General features: G+C 33.1%; 1 protein-coding gene across 3 annotated transcripts in view; it reads left to right on the forward strand.

Moving 5' to 3' along the window:
* The window catches only part of CENPC (centromere protein C), a 78281-nt gene extending 60231 nt beyond the window's left edge, over window positions 1-18050 (forward strand). For 2 of the 3 annotated variants that reach the window (XM_081812320.1, XM_081812318.1), the window contains 6 exons: window positions 3006-3110; window positions 3869-3997; window positions 5674-5769; window positions 7472-7626; window positions 14155-14245; window positions 15148-18050. In XM_081812320.1, coding sequence (XP_081668446.1) covers window positions 3006-3110; window positions 3869-3997; window positions 5674-5769; window positions 7472-7626; window positions 14155-14245; window positions 15148-15218 — 647 coding nt within the window. In that variant the 3' untranslated portion in view covers window positions 15219-18050. Of the gene's footprint in view, window positions 1-3005; window positions 3111-3868; window positions 4018-5673; window positions 5770-7471; window positions 7627-14154; window positions 14246-15147 lie in introns of those variants that run through there. The other variant, XR_014143007.1, reaches the window with a different exon arrangement.
* Window positions 18051-20521: the final 2471 nt, after the last annotated feature.

A 20521-nucleotide genomic window follows, 5' to 3' on the forward strand; every position in this document is an offset into this window, starting at 1 on the left:
CAGAGGGAAAGGAGAAGCAGATTCCACACTGAGTAGGGAGCCTGACATGGGGCTCAATCCCAGGACTCTGTGATCATGACCTGAGCCAAAGGCAGATGCTTAACCAAATGAGCCACCCCGGCACCCCTGAAGTCTATTGCTGTTGTATTACTGTCAGTTTCTCCCTTTGTGTCTGTTAATATTTACTTTATATATTTAAGTGTTCCTATGTTGGCTTCATATATACTTACAACTGTTACATCCTCTTGTTGGATTGATCCCATATAATTATGTAAGTCCCTTCTTTGTCTCTTGTAATCTTTATTTTAAGGTGTTTTTTTTGGTTTGATGTAGTTATTGCTACCCTAGTTTTTTTTTTCACCTCCATTTGCATGGACCCTTTTTTGGTCCCAACTTCAGTTTGTATGTGTTGTTAGGCATGAAATTAGTTTATTGTAGACAGCATGTTGATGGGTCTCGTTTTTTATCCATTCACTCACCCTATGTCTTTTGATTGGAGCATTCAGTCCATTTACATTTAAAGCAATTATTGATAGGTATGTACTAATTGTGATTTTTTTCATTGTTTTCTAGTTGCTTTTGTAGTGTTCTCTGTTTCTTTTTTTTTGCTCTTGTGATTTGATGACTTTCTTTAGTGTTATGCTTGTATTCTTTTCTCTCTTTTTTTGTTTTGTGTTTCCATTAAGGTTTTTTTATTTATGGTATTAACATGAGGTTCATATATAACATTATGTATATAGGAGTCTATATTAAGCTGATGGTTGGTTAAGTTCCAGCACATTTTAAAAGCACTATATTTTTGCTCCCCCCTCCATGTTTTATATATATGATGTAAAATTTTACATCTTTATTTGTGAATCCTCTAAGTAATTTTTCTAGATATAATTGATTTTACTACTTGTGTCTTTTAACCTTCATACTAGCTTTGTAAATGTTTGATGTACTACCTTTTTCATATGTTTGCTTTTACCAGTGAAAATTTTCCTTTCCTAATTTTCTTACTTCTAGTTATGGCCTTTTCTTTTCTGCTTAAAGAAATTCTTTTAATATTTCTTGTAAGGCTGGTTTAGTAGGGATGAACTTCTTTAACTTGTTTGGGAAATTCACATTTCTCTTTCAGTTGTGAATGATTACTTTCCCTGGAAGAGCATTCATGGTTTTGTTGTTTTGGGGTTTTTTGTTTGTTTTGTTTCTCCTTTCAGGACTTTGAATATATCCTGCCTCTCTCTTTTGACATGCAAAGTTTCTGCTGAAAAATCAGTTGATATCCTTATGGTTTTTCCCTTGTACATAACTATCTGCTTTTCTCTTGCTGCTTTTAAGATTTCTACTTTATCTTAACTTTTGATGTTTTAATTATTTTGTGTGTTAGTATGGACCTCCTTGGGTTCATATTATTTGGTGCTCTCTTCTTCCTGAACTTGGATGTCTGTTTCCTCTCCCAAATTAGGGAAGTTTTCAGTTATATCTTCAGTTAAGTTTTCTGCCCTTCTATCTCTCTTTTCTTCTTCTTCTTCTGCACCCCCTATAGTACTGCTGTTATTACACTTGATGTTGTCCCAGGGTTCCTTTAACCTATCCCCATTAAAAAAAATTTTTTTTTCTTTTTGCTTTTCAGCTTAGGTGCTTTTTTACTGCCCTGTCTTCCATCTCACTGATCCATTCTTCTGCATCCTCTAATTTGCTGTTAATGCCTCTAGTCTATTTTTCCTTTCAATTTTGTATTCTTTAGCTCTGATTTTTTTTTTATACTTTCTGTCTCTTTATTGAAGTTCTCAGTGAGTTCATCCATTCTTCTCTCAAGTTTGGTGAGCGTTTTTATGATCATTACTTTGAACTCTTTTTCAGGTGGATTGTTTATCTGTATTTCATTTAGGTTTTTTTTGTTGTTGTTGAGTTTGATCTTACTCTTTCATTTGGAACATGAGCATGAACATGTGTCCTTATTTTGTTACCTCTCCTGGTCTTGAAGAAGTGGACTTGTGTAGGAATATCCCCTAGGTAGACTCTGTGTGCTTGGCGGTTTTAGGTGGCCGGCTAGACCTGGAGTGTGCTTGGGCTGTGATCACCCTGGCGTCATAAGGCATGGCAGGTGGGGTTCTACCCTATGGGGATGGCTGGAGCTTAGGTCCTGGATCTGGCTATGGTAGCCCTAGCAGGCCAACTAGAGCACCTGAATTCTGATCCCATCTGCATTATCAAAGTGGAGGAACATAAGCAATGGTGCTTGCCAGCACCTGTGACCTGGAGAGAGTTCCAGTAGCTGTGCCACTTTTTGTCAGATGCTCTAGGGTTAGTAAATGGATTTTCTTCAGGTATAGTCAGTTACCCTTTAAACCACTGGGGTTTTTTTTGTTTGTTTTGGGTTTTTTGTGCCTCAGGGCAGGTGAATCTGTGCACCTCTCAGTGACATCCCTCCCTTCTGCAGGTCATCGGATCGAGGTGAAGTTTCAGATACTACTGTGTCTTGTCTCTCCTACCTTTCTCTCTGTGGCCCTTCTGTTCTTTGTTGAGCAGAAGTTGTTCAGTCAGCTCTCAGTTCTTCAGAAGGAATTGGTCTATATATAGGTGCAGGTTCAGTGTGTCCATGGAGATTGTGAGTTCAGGGTCTTCCCTATGCTACCATCTTGGACCGCCTCTAGCTTTGCCTCTTTTTGTGAATATTTTTGCAGACTCATTTTCTATAAATTAAATTCTGAATCAAGTTATGGCTAAATTGCCTTCAATCAGTTTACATTTCTACTTAAAATATATTTGAGTTTCTGTGTACCTTTAACATCATTCACCCTGGGTGTTACCAAGTTTTTTAATCTTTGCCAATCTAGCAGCTTATTTTTTCATTGGCATTTCTTTAACTATTAGCACAAATATATTACAAAATTTTTGTTTTTCTACTGTTTTGTCTAGAAAAATTAGTGTTCTAGAGGGTAATACCAGTCGTTCCACTACAAACTATCCAATTAAACATTTATATGTGTACATTTTTGTGTAATATCTTTTTACAGTATTGCCTTCCAACACACCAAATGTTCGCAGGACCAAGAGAACACGATTGAAACCTTTGGAATATTGGCGGGGAGAGAGAATAGATTATCATGGAAGGCCATCAGGTAAATTCCAATTTACACTTTAATATCTGACAATAAATAATAATGAGAATGCAACAGTTTATGTATATTATGTGCAAAGCACTGTCTTACATATTTACATAAATTACCTCATTTTATCATCATCTTCCAAAAATGAGGCCAGAACAGATTCAAGTACAGATTTGTCTGATTACTATAGAAATGCTTATCTTTTTCTCTCTTTGGTAGGAGTTTGAGGTGAGTGTGTGGCTTGAGAGTGTTATTATTCTATACTATTGAACAAGGTTTTTAACTGCATAAAGTAAGTCATTAGATCAGAACATGAGAAAATTATAAAAGTGGCAAAGATTAATAAGTATTCCCCTTTACTATTCTCATCCCATTTGCTCATCATATTTCTCTACAGAAATATAGACAGTGGGCAAGAAAGTTATTTCCTTTCTGTGATGGATATATCTAAGTCAAAGAACTAAGCTCACTTGTGAATTATTATAAATATTTCATTGCTGGCTTTTGTGTTGTTATTCAACCTCACTTTTGATTTCAAGCAACAGAGATCATTCTGTCATGTTTTATAAGTCGTCTAGATTTAAGGTAGTAGAAACATAAGTGGAATTGGTTGGTATTTGTGTTGTTTGAGTTACTAGCTCTAGAATATAGTAATAGTACTGTATTCTTTGATAGTCTAAAAGGAAATGTGCTATAGTAATTTAAATTTTGTTTCAATATTTTTACTCTCTCAGGTATGATACTTTACCTTTTTTGTTGTTAACTTTCAGGAGGATTTGTGATTGGTGGAATACTGTCCCCAGACACAGTATCACCTAAAAGGAAGTCAAAAGGAAACATTGGAAAAGTCAACAAAATGGATAATAGGAAAAGGATCTGTCTTGATAATGAGGAAAGAAGTATGAACTTATTCCTGAAAGTAACTTTTAGATTTTATTTTAAATAATATTGCTCTGAGAAGTAGCTCTTTACAAATTTTGGAATTTATTTGTAAAAACGTTAGATATAATACTTCAGGGTGAATTCACTTTTTTTTCTTTATTTTTTATTAAGTTTTTAATTGTAATTCCAGTATAGTTTACATACAGTGTTATATTAGTTTCAGGTGTGCAATATAGTAATTCAACAATTCTAAACATCATTACTCAGTGCTCATAATAAGTATACTTTTAATCCCCTTTACCTACTTGACCCTTCCTCCCACCCACCTCCCTTCTTATATGCTTTATTTTAAATGAGTCCCCTCAGTGAAAGTTACTTTTTTTTTCAACAAGAATGTTTTTAACTTGAAACATACTTCAGAATGCATAGTTCTAAAAGATATATATAAAACATTCCATCCAAGAAAAATAGAATACACATTTTCTTCAAGTACACACAGAAGAATCCTCACATAAAAAGAGACATAACAAATATTACAAATTTAAGAAGACTGAAATCATACCAAGTATATTTTCCAACCACAGTGGTACAAAATTAAACATCAACAATAAAACAAAGCTGGAAAATCTACAGTGTAAACTATTAAATATTTAGTATGTAAATATTAAACACTACACTACTGCACAAGCAAGCATTGGGCCAAATAAGAAATCAAATGACAAAACTGGTCATTACTTTCAGTGTTACGTTATTGTTTATTCTGGTCTCTATTTTATTTATTTCTGATTTTTCTTTGTTATTTCCTTCCTCTACTAAATTTCAGCTAAATCTTTTTCTAGTTCTTGTGGTGTAATGTTAAGTTGTTTCTTTGAACTTTATGTCTTAATACAAACATTTTATAGCATAAATTTCACTCTTTAACGTCTGCTTTTGCTGCAACCTATAGGTTTTGGAATATTGTGTTTTCTTTTTCTATTGTTTTGAATTCACTTTTTTTTTTCAAAGATTTTATTTATTTATTTGACAGAGAGAGACACAGTGAGAGAGGGAACACAAGCAGGGGGAGTAGGAGAAGGAGAAGCAGGCTTCCCGCCGAGCAGGGAGCCCGATGCAGGGCTCAATCCCAGGACCCTGGGATCATGACCTGAGTTGAAGGCAGACGCTTAACGACTGAGCCACCCAGGCGCCCCTTGAATTCACTTTTTAATGTCCACTCTTTTTTCCAAATTCTGAAAATAAACGTATTTTGCTTTTTAAAAAAATCATTAATAGCATAATATAAAACACTTCCCCATGAGTAAATTACCCTGTCATTGAAGCTCACTTTTCCCATGCTCAAATTATGATTAAAATAGACATTTTAATGAATTTTTAGTGTATTACATACTTCTATCTCTCTGAGAGAATATTCAAAACATTTTTGATGATGCAAGAATATCAAGAGTTGTCCTAACAGGTTTACAGAAAATAAGTTTAGTATGTTTGATTCTATATTAAATCATTGTGGTTTTTGAATTTTTGTTTATCACAGTAGTCATTTATAAATAGGAAAATAGGAAGAGATTGTTACGCCTGTGGTAGGCTTTTTTTTTCTTTTCTTACAACTTGTCCATAGCTGTATTTCATACTAGACTTTCTTTTAATTGAGAATTTTAAGTAAGTAGTTTGTATTACAGTGATATTTCTTTTGCAGAGAATAAACTCATGGTAAATCTGAGTATACCTCTGGGAGATCCATTGCAGCCAACAAGGGTAAAGGACCCAGAAACAAGAGAGATTATTCCCATGGGTAAGATTAGGGATAATGAAAATGCTTAATTTAATAATTAGTAAGACAGATTGCTGGCTTGATGACTAGCCTATCTGCTTTCTCTTTTTCTTCCCAACTCTTTTAGAGCCAAAGTCCAGCAGAGTCTCTAATTCCAGTAAGCAGCCTATGTGAGGACTACTCTGGGGGAGCTCTGATAGCAAACAATGTCTAGGGGACACATAGCACAATGTATTTATCCTCTAGGGTACAGGTGTTATCATCAGGAGTGTTGCCTCCCCCAGTAGGGCCCAGGCCTTCTTTAACCAAGATGACACATGGGAACAGGTTTTTCCTTATGGGTAGCTGTTAAAATTTAGCTGGTAGATCCCAGAATACACCCTTACTGTGAGTCCAGGCAGGGATTGTGGGCAGGATTTAGACAGCCTTCTGGGCCATGGGATGCCAATAATAGTACCTAGGAAATCAGACCTTTAGGGTGAAGACTAGCAAGAACATTGATATGCCACACAAATGCCAGGCTTAACCTTAAGGCCAGCAGAGGGTCCTAGAGGCCTACTGTTGTATCTAATAGGCATTAAAAGTACATTGTCCCTGAGACCATGATTGGTTCCAAAGGATGGGCTATAGTGTGATGAGGGCAAGTAGGGGACACTTAGCTATTTACCAACAGGTAATATTTACATACAGGAAATATTTAAGTGTTTTAGCTGTTTTAACTATATTGGTGAGTACTGAGGACCATTTATCCTAAGTCAGAGGACAAATAGGTCAAATCAGAGAGGCAGTAGTGGTATTCCCAATTAAAATTTTGGCTGTGAAATAGGTTCCATTTGACATCTTAAGTAGTAAAGTTATTTTTATAATCAGATTGTTTATTTGGCAACAGAGGTAGAAGTACAGAAAATTTTGTTTAGTGTAGTTTCTTAACTCAAAACAATGCTATATTGTATCAGGTTGGAAAAGTTGTGAGTATTGTCAGGAGTTCATAACTTTTTGTCTGTTTCTTGAGTCTATGTATTTTCTATATCCTGTAATCTGTGAGATTACTAACATTCCAAATATCCAAGGAAACAGAAGTTGATTGCAGAAGAATATTTTAACTATATATTTGGAAAGGTTTATAAGTAAAAGGGAAATTCAGAAATGAGATAGTGATTGTGAGCAACAGTAAGTACTCTTGCTTTACTTGATAAAAATCTTGCTATTTAATAATCAGTCAAGCAAGCACAAAATCTATTATGATGATATATTTAATTGTGAGCTATGTTAAACTTTTTAAAGATGTGGAATTCTTGTTTCTTAGCTAATTTTGTTTTCTGTCTGAGCCATAATAGAAATAATAATACTGCCATTGTTATTATTAATAGCTAAGACCTACCTAATGCTTATTTTGTGCCAGACAGTATTTTAAATACTTTATACACTTTAATTCATTTGATATTCACAACTCTAGCATAGATGAACTATTATTGTCCCATTTTATAGAAAAGAAAAGAGAGGCACAGAGAGAGAACTAACCTGCCTGGTCACACAACTTGTGAGACAGACAAAATTTGACCTCTACCATTCTAGCTCAAATAAATGACCTTAATCACTTCTGTCTTTGTAAGGCAGGTTTATATCTAGGAAAAATTCTGTTGTATATGTGTGTGTATATGTTATATCATTGAGCGTTATTATTGCTGTTTGCTTTATATTTATATTAGTGTTTTTCCCTTAGATCTTTTAAGGCCACGAGATACGTATCAATTTTTTGTTGAGCATGGTGAGTTGAAAGTGTATAAAACACTGGATACACCTATTTTTTCTACTGGAAAATTAATATTAGGACCACATCAAGAAAAGGGAAAGCAGCATGTTGGCTCAGATATATTGGTGAGTGTATTTCTCCATATGTTTATGTTGCTCTATTGGTATAACTCTGATTTATTGGACTTGATGAGGTATTAAAAATGCTGTTTTATCAGAAATGATATTATTATAGTGCATAGAGAATTTTTCTGTTAAATCTGTTTAGAGTCAACCAGCTAACGGTTATTTAAAAGTACCTGTTCTGTGCATAGCGGTGTAACCTTGAAATTCAAAAGTTTAAGGAATGTTCTTTACTTAAAAGAACCATATAATATAGGTTTGCAAACAAATCATTAGAGCTGTTGAAAATTAAGTCTAAATTTCATTTCACTGATCATGTAGTTTAGCAATAATGAGATTTTAAAAGTCTTCAGAATCATGTAATCAGCAGTAGACTGAGGACTAGGAGCTACTTACTTCAATAAGCACTAAATAATGTATTACTATATGTGGCAGTATTAGTGGCTGAAATTATAATGAGATTCAAGGTGAGTCCATCTCTTTCTCTCTGTCTCTCATTGGAGATACATGCCCCTGCACCATTGATGTGAGATATATATATGTTGTATTTGTACGTTTTGAATTTGAAAATTACAGAATTTGAATATCACCAAATTTTAATAATATTTACTATTTTACTGCCATTTAAAAATACTGAGTCTAAGGCATATTTTTCAGTAAGTAACATTTCAGGAACCTGTGATATCATGCGTTACTGGAGTATTGCATTCAGAACAATTGTTTTTACTGACAAAATTAAACTCAAGAAAGAAAAAAAGAAAGAACAACAAGCCCTTGAGTTTATATTATCAAAGAAGGGCAAATTGAGGCAAGAAACGAAGGTACACATGAAAGTCAAAGAGTAATTCATTAATACATTAGTATAACTAGAATTGGATTTAAAATACTTTAAAATATGTTTTAACCCAATCTTAAAATATTCTCCAGATACTATTAAAAGAGTAAAAATAACACATTGAACTAACTAAAGTAATGATGATTTCTGCATAAAGTTAATTAATTAATTAATATAAAAATGAAGATAAGCATTATGAAATATCATCATTGAAATAATAGCAGTTACCCATTAAACCATATGCCTTTATTATACAAAAGAAAATTTAAATAGTAAATGTTTGAAAGTATTTAATCTGGCTACTATTCAAAGGAATCCACATTAAAAACAAGAATATTTTATATTTACATAGCTAGTAGAAATTATTGGAAAAATATTTGTACCCTTTGATTTATGAATCTCATTTCAGAGTATTTTCCTCAGAAAATAATTTAAAGGCTAGGGAAGCTGGACATATATAGGTATTTATTGTAACATTGATAGTAATTGCAAAAATTAGAAACCATTGGAAAGTGTTGCAGAAAGAAATGGTTATATTTTATATTTTGACTTAATAATAAGATGTCATTATATGATAATAAGCAGTTATATAGCATTTAGATGTTCCAGGTACTGTAATAAGCATTTTTATATCAGTTTAAGCATATTATTTTTGAAGAATAGCCATATAAGAAGACCTTTAGGATAAATATTTAAGCAAACTTATGGAAAATAGAAAACTCTCTATTTTATTCTGACTAGAATTTAAAAATGAAAATTGAAGGAACTATAGAAAAATAACATGTTATGAGATGATTATACTTGATTTTTATTTCTTCCAAGTATTGCCTTTAACTTTTTATAATGAAAATCAGAGTTAAAGTTTTTTATTTTTTTGTATAAGAGTATTTTTACGTTTTTTAAAACATGAAGCACACTTTTAAATATATGCTTTTGAGAAACAAAAGGGACCAGATGGAGAACTAGCATAGGCCGTTAACTCTTTCCTTCAAACTCAATATTAAAGAATCTGTATGAGAGGGAGATGGTAGCAGTAGTGGATTTGTTAAAATCAAACCACAGAAGAATTAACAGATTAACTATGGGAGTTGGTTGTGGAGCTCTCCCAAAAGACAAGAAGAGATTAAGAAATGGAAAATAAAAAAGTGAAGTGATGTGGAGAACAGAAAAAAAAAAAAAAACCAGGAGAAGAGAGGAAAAAACACAAATGAGTGAAGGGGTGGAAATATTTGAAAAATTAGACAATAAATGTTCCAGAACTTAAAAAAGTGAGAGTAACATACTTTAAAGAACCAGAGTTCCTTAGAAAAATGTCTGAATGCAGGCCTGGAGCTGAGCTTGAAAGTATATATATATATATATATATATATATTTTTTTTTTTTTAAAGATTTATTTATTTTAGAGAGAGAGTGTGGGGAGAAGGGGCAGAGGGAGAGGGAGAGAGAGTCTCAAGCAGACTCTGCTCTGTGCGTGGAGCCTGACACGGGGCTTAATCCCACAACCCTGAGAATATGACCTGAGCCGAAACCAAGAGTTGGAGGCCTACTTGACTTCGTCATCCAAGTGCCCCTGAGCTTGAAATGTTTTTTTAATCATAACTGCTAGCAAACTTACCAAAGACCATTAGAATTGGGTCATAAGGTCTCAGGATCCAGCTTGAAGATGCTCTCACTGGACAAAGATGTGAAAACTTGAGAATCAATAAGAATAACTTAAGTGGAGTGATACATATCCATTATATTTAAATTCATGAATTTGAAAGACTGCTATAAAAAAGAAAAACTGCTCTTGGAGAATTCTAGGAGCCTAACTTATTTTGACAACAAATATGGTAAATAAAGGGAAGTAAACATTTTTTTTTGCCCTTTTCTTATAAACTGTACTGTTATGTAACCAAATAAAAATGAGGTGACGTTGTCCTTTTTAGAAATATTCCAATTAGAGGGCGCCTGGGTGGCTCAGTTGGTTAAGCGACTGCCTTCGGCTCAGGTCATGATCCTGGAGTCCCTGGATCGAGTCCCGCATCAGGCTCCCTGTGCCTGCTTCTCCCTCTGACCCTCCCCCCTCTCATGTGCTCTCTCTCTCTCATTCTCTCTGTCTCAAATAAATAAATAAAATCTAAAAAAAAAAAAAAAAAAAGAAATATTCCAATTAGAGGTGCCTGGGTGGCTCAGTCAGTTAAGCCTCTGCCTTTGGCTGAGGTCATGATCCCAGGGTCCTGGGATCGAGCCCCACATCAGGCTCTCTGCTCAGTGGGACTTGCTTCTCCCTCTCCCTCTGATGCTCCCCCTGCTTGTGGTCTCTCTCTCTCAAATAAATAAATAAAATCTTTTAAAAAATTCCAATTAATAAATGAAAAAGGAATGGTAGAATAAAATATTACCATTTTGCAATCCCTGATAAACTGTTGGATCTGTCTAGGCATTGAGTATAAATGTCTGCTAACATCTAAAAAAGAAGACGACCCCAGAAGTTGAAAATAGAGCTACCGTATAACCCAGCACTTGCACTACTGGGTATTTATACCAAAGATACAAATGTAGTGATCTGAAGGGGCACCTGCACCCCAATGTTTATAGCAGCAATGTCCACAATAGCCAAACTATGGAAAGAGCCCAGATGTCCACCGACAGACTAGTAGAAAAAGATGTGATATATATAGATATATATATATATATATATATCTATATATACACATACACACACACACACACACAATGTAATATTACTCAGCCATCAAAAAATGAAATCTTGCCATTTGCAACAATGTGGATGGAACTAGAGCATATTATACTAAGTGAAATAAGTCAATCAGAGAAAGAATTATATGATCTCACTCATATGTGGAATTTAAGAAACAAAACAGAGGATCATAGGGGAAGAGAGGAAAAAATAAGACAAGAAGAAATAGGGAGACAAACCATAAGAGACTCTTAATCATAGGAAATAAACTGAGGACTGCTGGAGGGAAGGAGGTGGGGAAAGTGGGGTTAAAAAAATTAATTAAAAAAGTAAATTAAAAAATATATTAAAACAAAAGAGAAAAAATAAATAAAAAACAGACAACCAGACTTTATGTGCCTCCTGATGGAAGAATACAACGCTATGTATGAAATAGTCTTGCCTCTTCCATTTCCTTTAAAAACAAACCAACCAACCAAAAAAAGAAAAAAACATAAAGCAAACAACAAAAATACCTGAATGTGATCAAAACTCTAATATCTAACTACCAATTTAAGGATATAAAGAATAGATGACCTTTCAAATGATACCCTGAGGTTGTAATCAGCAAAATTCAACTATGCAAAGATTTTTACAGCAAACTTTTCTGCTTGATTTCTTTAATAGGTAAGTTGCAAGGAATAAAAAAGAACCAAGTAGAACCTATAGATCAGTGTTTCTCAACCATGGCATTACTGACATTTTAGACTGGATAATGCTTTATTGTAGAGGGGCTTCCTGTGCATTGTGGGATGTTTAGTAGCATCCCTGACCTCTGCCAACTAGATTCTAGTAGTATTCCTCTAGTTGTAAGAATCAGAAATGTTCCCAGACGTTGCCTCCTGTCTCCTGAAATTGAGAAATTACCTTCAAATTGAGAACCACTGTAGACTGAGCAATTTAAGAGGATAAACAGACTCTTAAAAATACATTTAAGAGACAATTGGAAATTTTAATACTGACTGGGTATTTGATATTAAATATTTATTTATGTTTAGGTGTGATAAAACTGTTGTAGTCGTGTTTTTAAAAAGCACCTTGGGGGTGCCTGGCTGGTTCTGTTGGTAGAGCATGTGACTCTTGATCTTGGGGTCGTGAGTTCAAGCCACATGCTGAGTATGGAGATTACTAAAAAAATAAATAAAACTTTAAAAAATAAATAAAAATTTTAAAAACACCTTGATTTTTTAGTACACACTGAAATATTTACAGATGATTTATGATGCTGGGGTATTTATTGCAAAATAACCTGGAATGGGGGAAGTAAAGAGATGGAACAGGGAAGGTTGTTGGTATTAGATATTCATGGGAGTTCATCATTCTATTTTTGTGTACTTAAAAAGCCTTCCTATTAAAATGTTTGCAGAAGTGGAAAGAGGTGTACTTAGCTAAATTGAATAGATAAAGAAAAAAAAACACTTAAAAATATATGCTTGACTCTCTGGGTAGTATGTTTGTTACCTTTTTGTCTTTTAAATTGAGGCAAAATTTCTTTAGATGTAATAAAAAAATTTTTTTATTAAATTATAAAGTACCTTTGGAACTTTTTGAAGAGCTTTTTTCCTATTTAGGGAGTTAGCATATTATAGTGGTTAAGAGCATGAATTCTGGATTCAAAGTGCCTGAGTTCAAATCTCATTTTTGCCATTTACATTGTGAACTTGGAAAATTACACCCCTCTGTTGCCTCATTTTCTTCATTTGTATAAAGCTATTAAAATAGTACGTGTCTCATTGCTACTTACATACATTAAATGAATACAAATTAAGTGTTCAGAATAGTGGCTGGCAAGGAGTAAGTGCTATGTAAGTGCTAGCTGCTATTGTTTTCCTGGTATTTTAGGCTCATTTCACAAAGTGTTAAGAAAAAAAAAAGAGAAGGAGGTGGAAGAGGAGGAGTGATTCTCTGAGGCAATATATTTTTGATGGCTGAATCTCAAAATTTGAATCTGAATGTTTGAAGGCTTTATATTTTTTTAGTTACCCCAAAACCAGATCATTGCCAGGGTGTTACCTATGTATAAAATGTAAAATTTGCCATGAATATGAATATGGAAGCCTTTATGATTGAGAGTTAGATTTATCCTCTTTTACTTTCTTAATGTTGATGCTTGTTTAAATGTATCATTTATTTGTTTTGCTTTTTGTTCTTTCATCTGTCAGATTGAATTACCTGTCCCAACCATGTAACCTTTAAAGAGGGGTATATAAAACCTAGCTATTTTGTAGTATAGCTAAGTGATATTATTTACCGTGGTTCTGAATTTTCATAAGCTGGTAAATAATAAGAACAAAAGAAATTTCTTCCTGTATTAGTTTTCTATTGCTGTTTTAACAAATTACTATAAATTCATTGACTTAAAACAACACCCGTTTATTATCTCACAGTTATATTGATTAGAATCCTGGTGAGCTTGGCGGAGTATTCTGTTTAGAGTATCACAGGGCTGGAATCAAGATATTGGGAGCTCTGTATCCCTCTCTGGAGACTCTTAGGATGCATCTGCTTTCAGGTTTATTCAGGTTGTTGGCAGAATTCAGTTCTGTGTTGTTGTAGGACTGAGGCTCTCATTTCCTTGCTGGCTGTTGGCCAGAATTCAGTCTCAGCTTCTAGAAATAGCCTATATTTCTTGTCTCATGGCCCTCTTATCTTCAGTGCCAGCAACAGTCTATGTCCTTTTCATGCTTTGAATTTCTCTGGTTTTCCTCTGCTTCATCTTTCTTCTGCTTCTAGGAGAAATTCTCCACTTTTAAGGGTTTGTGTGATTAGAATAGGCCCAACTAGATAATCCAGACTTACCTATCTCCCAATCTCAAGGTCCTTTTTGCCATGTAACAAAACAAATTCTGGAGATTAGAGTGTGAACATCTTTGGAGGGTCATTATTCTGCTTACCACATTTCCTTTAAGTTTCTTTGTAGTGTGTTGTTGTGGTTGTTGAATTTGAAATGAGATTTTAATTTTTAATTTTACAGGTTTTTTATGTTAACTTTGGTGACCTTTTATGTACCTTACATGAAACACCTTATATAATAACAACTGGGGATTCGTTCTATGTTCCTTCAGGTAAGAAAAATAAAGACATCTTCTTTCATATAGTTAAAATATTTATATAGTTGCTCATGAGTACCATGCAAATGGAAGCCACAGTGGTCAAAATGAAATGTCATGTGACTCATGCCAATACATATTTTTATTTTATCATTAGGTAAGTATGTTAGTATTTGGGTACATGAAAATTGAACAAGAATTGCTTATTGCAAAATGTAAAAATATTTAGTTTTATCCACGGTAGGAGGAAAATTATTTCTGCTGTATTACCTATAAGACATTATGTAGTCAAGCAATTTTTAGTAGGTTATTTTAAACATACAGTATAGTATGTTTCATCAGCTATTAAAGAGCACAAGCCTCTGGAAAGAGGACTGTTAATTTGTTCATTTATTTATTCATCATTCAACAAAGGTGATTGAGAGTCTGTCAAGCACTGCTCTAAGAGTATAGGATACATAAGTGACCAAAACAGGGGAAAAAATCCCTGCCCTCATGGAGCTTACATTCTAATGAAAGGAGACAAAAATAATAGCAGTGTTTATATAGTCCTTAGTATGTACCAGCACTGTTGTGAACACATTATGATTATTATAACTCAGTTAATCTTAATATGTATCAATTTCTAATATATAGAAATTTTCTCTTTCTTCACCCTTGTCTAATTCACCTTAGCATTCATTATCAGAATGATGTGAGATTTTCATTTCTGTCAAACCTTATCTGGATCACAGGTGATGGTTAACTCTTGGATTTTTTAGTTCATGGAATTAAATAAGACTTACTTTAGGTTAGATGAATTGATTAAAAAAAAATTTGATACTATATACTGTAACTGCCTTAGTGATGGCTAAACATTCAATTAAAAGGAAATGATTCCTATGGAAATAATTTTTTTCTTACCACTTTACTTCTAGGTAATTATTACAACATCAAAAATCTCCTGAATGAGGAAAGTGTTCTTCTTTTTACTCAGATAAAAAGATGAAAGATGAAGCAAAGTTTAAATACGTATGTGTGTATATATATATATAGACACACACACACATATATATATACACACACACATATATAAAACAGTTTGTGCAGTTGAGACATTTATCTTTATAATTATTTGTGATATTTTAAAATAAAAATTTTATTCAGTTTTGTGTGTTCTTTTATCTGATAAACATTTCAAACCCCCATGTGTCTTCTGATTTTTTTATAAATGTACACATAGTCTGTAGTGATGCCCATATTCATAGTATTTTAATAACATGAAAAGAATCTCTTCTCTCACAGTGAAATATAGGACATTTCTTTTTTAGAAGAGATTTGATTAATATGTTCATTCATTTAGTAATCTTTTCCAAATGTTTTAAGTCACTAACAAAATAATCCAATAATAGAGAATTGTGATATATATAAATAATACATCTGTATTACTTTCTTAGGGCTTTGTAACAGAATATAGTACAAACTGGTGGCTTAAAAACAAAAATTTATTGTCTCACAGTTCTGAAATCAAAATGTCGGCAGGACCATGTTCTCTCTGAAACCTTTAGGTTTCACAATAATGCTTCTGCTTAGCACTCGTCTTTCTATTAGAAGGAGAATCAGTGTGAAAGATCATTAAAAAATAACTCAGGCTTCTTAGTGTTACCAGATGCACTAAAAATATGTAGATTTAGGAGAGAAAATGACTAAATGTCACAAATCGCTAACAGCTATTCCTGAAGTCATTCTAATATTTTCATATTAACCTGAAAATCTTAGTTTCATTTGTCATCATTGTAATTCAACAGTATGCGTTAACTGTTGCTTTTATTTAAAAAAATCAATGCAAATTTATTTTCTTGTGAAGCTTGCTAAGACGTTGTCTATTAACTTCTCAGTGTCTCCATAAATTGCCGAATTTAGTATATTAATAAACTTTTTATCACTAGAGAAACTGGTTATATTTGCTTTCCCAAGTCAAGAGTTATAGGACTAGATGTGTTTCCATCTTTACCTAGACTGGCCAGATTTTTGTTCAGTCATCTGCAGTGGCTTGATTATTTTTTTAAGTGAAGCATTTATTTTATTGATGTAACTTACAAATAGTCAAATGCATAGATCTTACAGTTCAATGAGTTCTTGGCAAGTACATCTTATACATTAAGTAACCCACAAAGCTTTTGCCACTTCAGGAAGTTTATTCTGTCTAATTCAATACCTGTCAACCTGACTTGGGCCCTTGGGCCACCATTCTTCTTTATAGTGGTAGGGAGGTTGTTCTAGAACTTTATATAAATGGACTCATAAAATATACTTTCATTCAACACATTGTCTAAGTTTCATCCATTGTGGTATGTATATCAGTTGTTCATTCATGTTTTATTTCTGAGTAGTATTCCCTATGAACACTGTTCCTTCTTTTTGTAATCCTTGGAAGAGTTTATAAAAGATTGGTAACATTTCCTTCTTACCTGTTAGAATTACCAGTAAAACCATCCACGTCTGGAGTTTTCTTTATGGAGAGATTTTTTAATTATGGCTTTGACTTCCTTAATAAGTACCAGAATATCCAGATTTCTTATATCTTTAGTTTTGGTAAGCTAATTTTTGAAGAATTTGCCTATTTCTAAATTTTCACCTTGATTTGCTTGAAATTTATAATATTTTCTCTTTCAAAAGCTTTTTTGAGATTTGACATAAAATAATCTTAAAATACACATAAATTAATATAAAAATAATACAGTATCTGAAGCACAAATTTTGCTGTATAATTATTTCTTTTTTTTTGGTCATTTTTTGTTAGGCTTTTATCAGTTTTGTTCTTTCAGAATAATTAACTTTAGTTTCATTGATTTTTTTCTCTTTGTATTTCTATTCCATTCATTTTTTATCTCATCTTTATAATTTAGTGCATTCTGGGGCACCTGGGTGGTTTAATTGGTCCAGCGTTGGGAGTCTTGGTTTCAGCTCCGGTCATGATCTCAGGGTTGTAGATCGAGCTCCTCATTGGTCTGGGCTCTGTGCTCAGCAGAGTGTCTGCTTCTCTCCTCCCTCTCCATCTCCCTCTTTCCTCTCTCCCTCTCTCTCATAAATAAACAAATATATCTTTATAATTTAGTGTATTCTACTTTGGGATTTGATTTGCCCTTTTTTTCCTAGCTTCTTAAGATGAATGTTTAGACTATTTTAGAATTTTCTTCCTTTCTAATTCAGCCACTTAAAGCTTCACTTTGATATGTCATTTAATTCAAGATATTTACAATTTTTTCTTGTCCTCATTGACCAATGGGTTATTTGGAAGTGTTTCTTGTAAATTGTGAATATTTGGGGTTTTTCCAGATATTTTTTTTCTGAACTGATTTGGAGATTTGCTAAGTTTTTCTGCAGTTTTAACTTTTGCAGCCATATGGTTTACATTGCAACTACTCAGTTCTGCAGCTGAAACATGAAAGCATCAGTAGACAATAAGTAAATGAATAAATGTGGTTATGTTGCAATAAAACTTTATATACAAAATGCAGTGATCTATATTCAGCCTGTGAGTGTGATTTGTTAGCCTCTGATGTATACAGAAAACACACTTTGTACACTTTCAATCCTTTTAACATTTATTGATACTATTTTATGATCAACAATGTGGTTTTTTGAGCATGTTCCTTGTGTTAGAAACAAATGTGTATTCTGTTGCTGTTGGGTGGGGTATTCTATGTCTGTTGGTTGATAGTGTTGTTTAAGTCTTCCATATACTTACTGATTTTTGTGTAGTTTTTTCCATTACTGATGAAGGAGTATTGATACCTCTGATTCTACCTATTAAGTATTTCTTTTTTATATCTGTCAATTTTTGCTTCATCTATTTTGATTCTATTATTAGGTTCATATTCATTTATCATTGTTTTACTGTTGAACTATTTATCATTATGAAATACTTTTTGGTAATATTTTTCATTTTAAAGTTTATTTTGTCTGATGTTAATATAGCTACTTCAGTTGTCTTTTATATACCATTTGTCTGATGTATCTTTTTCTGTCCTTTTAACATTAATTTATTATGTCTTTTAATTTAAGATGTGTCTCTTATAGAAAGCACATAGTTGGATCTTGAGTTTTTAAAAATCCAGTGTAATAGGTTCTGCCTTTTGATTGGAATATGTAATCCACTTATTTAATGTAAATATTGGTAAGATCGAATTTATGTTTGCTGTTCTGTTTTCTATATGTCTTAAGGGGTTTTGTTGTTTTTATTATAATTGGTTCTTCCTGTCTTATTTTGGGTTAGCGGTCTTTATAGTGTACCATTTTAAATCTTACGAATTTGTATTTTGAGTTACTATTTTAGTGGTTGCTATAGAGATTTCTGTATTCATCTTAAGTTTATCTCAGTCTCTGTCAGGTTACTACTGACTTCATTTCAGTAAAATTTATCAGTTTTGCATTTTTTTAGCTTCACTTCTTTCCCCTTCTAATTTATACTATGTCATTGTATAAATTACATTATAATATGCATATATTTGACTGTATATTTATATATTCCAACAGTTTTGTTATTTTTGTTTTGAATTATCCTCTTTTTTTTAAATTAAGAAAAGAGAGAAAACATATACAATCTTTTATATTTACTGTCTTTGGTATTCTTCATTCCTTCCTGTGTAACTAACATACTACCTGGCATTTTTCCTTCCAGCCTGAAGAACTTTAGTACCTTTTACAGAGTAAGCCTATTAGCAACATATTCTCTTAATTTTTGTGTATCTGGGAATGCTTTTATTTTGACTTCATTTCTGAATGATAGTTTCACTTGATAGATAATTTTAGGTTTATAGTTTTTTGTTGTTGTTTGAGCACATTGACTTTGTTTTTCCATTGCCTTTGTCCTCTATCATGTTTTTTTTTTTTTAAGATTTTATTTATTGACAGAGAGAGACACAGTGAGAGAGGGAACACAACAGGGGGAGTGGGAGAGGGAGAAGCAGGCTTCCCGCGGAGCAGGGAGCCTGATGCGGGGCTCGATCCCAGGACCCTGGGATCATGACCTGAGCCGAAGGCAGATGCTTAACGACTGAGCCACCCAGGTGCCCCCTCCATCATTTTTTATAAGTCCATTGTTAATTTTCTGTGTGGTGAATCATTTTTCTCTGGCTCCTTTGAAGATTTTTTTAGTCTTACCATTTTGACTCTGGTGTTTCTAGATTCTCTTTGTATTTATTCTACTAGGGATTTGGTGAGCTGTTTGCATCTGAGTGTTACTGTTTTTAATCAAATTTGGGAACTTTGGGGCTGTTATTCAAAAGTTTTTTTCTCCTTTTTCTTTCTTTCCTCTCCTCCTCTGACTCTCATTACACATATGTTGGTTTCTGATGTTCTGTTCATTTTTTCAATCTTTTTTCTTTTAATTCTTTGGATACTTTCTATTGATATGTCTTTAAATCAATGATTCTTTGCTATATCATATTTGCTGTTGAGCCCATGTAATGATTTTTATTTTTAGTTTCAGTAATTATGCTTTTTAACTCTAGAATTTAAATTTGGTTCTTTTTATAGTTATATAGATTTCCTATTTTGTTGATTCATTTTTAACATACTTTAGTTCTATAAGCATGTTTAATACCCTATTGAAGTCTTTGTTAATCTAACATCTAGGTCCATATAGACTCAGTTATCATTAATGACTGCTTTTCTTCCCTTTAGTGTGTTTCATGCTTGTCTGTTTTTTGCATGTCTAATAATTTTTGGCTGAAAATTAGACATTTTAGGTAATATATTGTAGCAATTCTTGGTTATGTTTTATATCTAAGATTTCTTCTTTTTTTTTTTTAAATTTATGATCTTGCCTGGACTCAAACTGTGGAATCTATTGTCCCTTTGGTGTCTCTGCTCAGTTTTTTAAATTCTTTATTTCAGTTTTTATCCTGGCTCCCTAGGGGTAGCCTCTGTCTCTATATAGTTTAGTAGTCAGCCAATGTTTAAACAGAGGTTGACATCAAACACTTCTGAGTCTGTAGATCTACTACCCTCTGCTAATTGTTCCCTGTGTGGGATAGGGGAGATACGTTCAGTATTGCAACCAGTTCTCAAGTCTTCCTGTGGTCTCTCCTGTGTTTGCCTCATTTCTGAGTTAGACAGGATGTGTACAGAACTAATCTTAGCCCTTCTGTGTCTGTCTTGTTTCCAGGATCATCTAAATAAATTTCTGGCAGTTCTGTTGCTCTCTAAGAACTGGGACTATAACTTTTGGCTAGTAACTACAGGTTTTCCCTGGCCATTCCTAACTGATTTCCTCCACATTAACTGACAAAGCTGTAGATTTAACAC

Source organism: Leptonychotes weddellii, chromosome 2, assembly GCF_054177405.1.
Source record: "Leptonychotes weddellii isolate Sample4059 chromosome 2, ASM5417740v2, whole genome shotgun sequence".
In the NCBI taxonomy this organism is placed as follows: domain Eukaryota; kingdom Metazoa; phylum Chordata; class Mammalia; order Carnivora; family Phocidae; genus Leptonychotes; species Leptonychotes weddellii.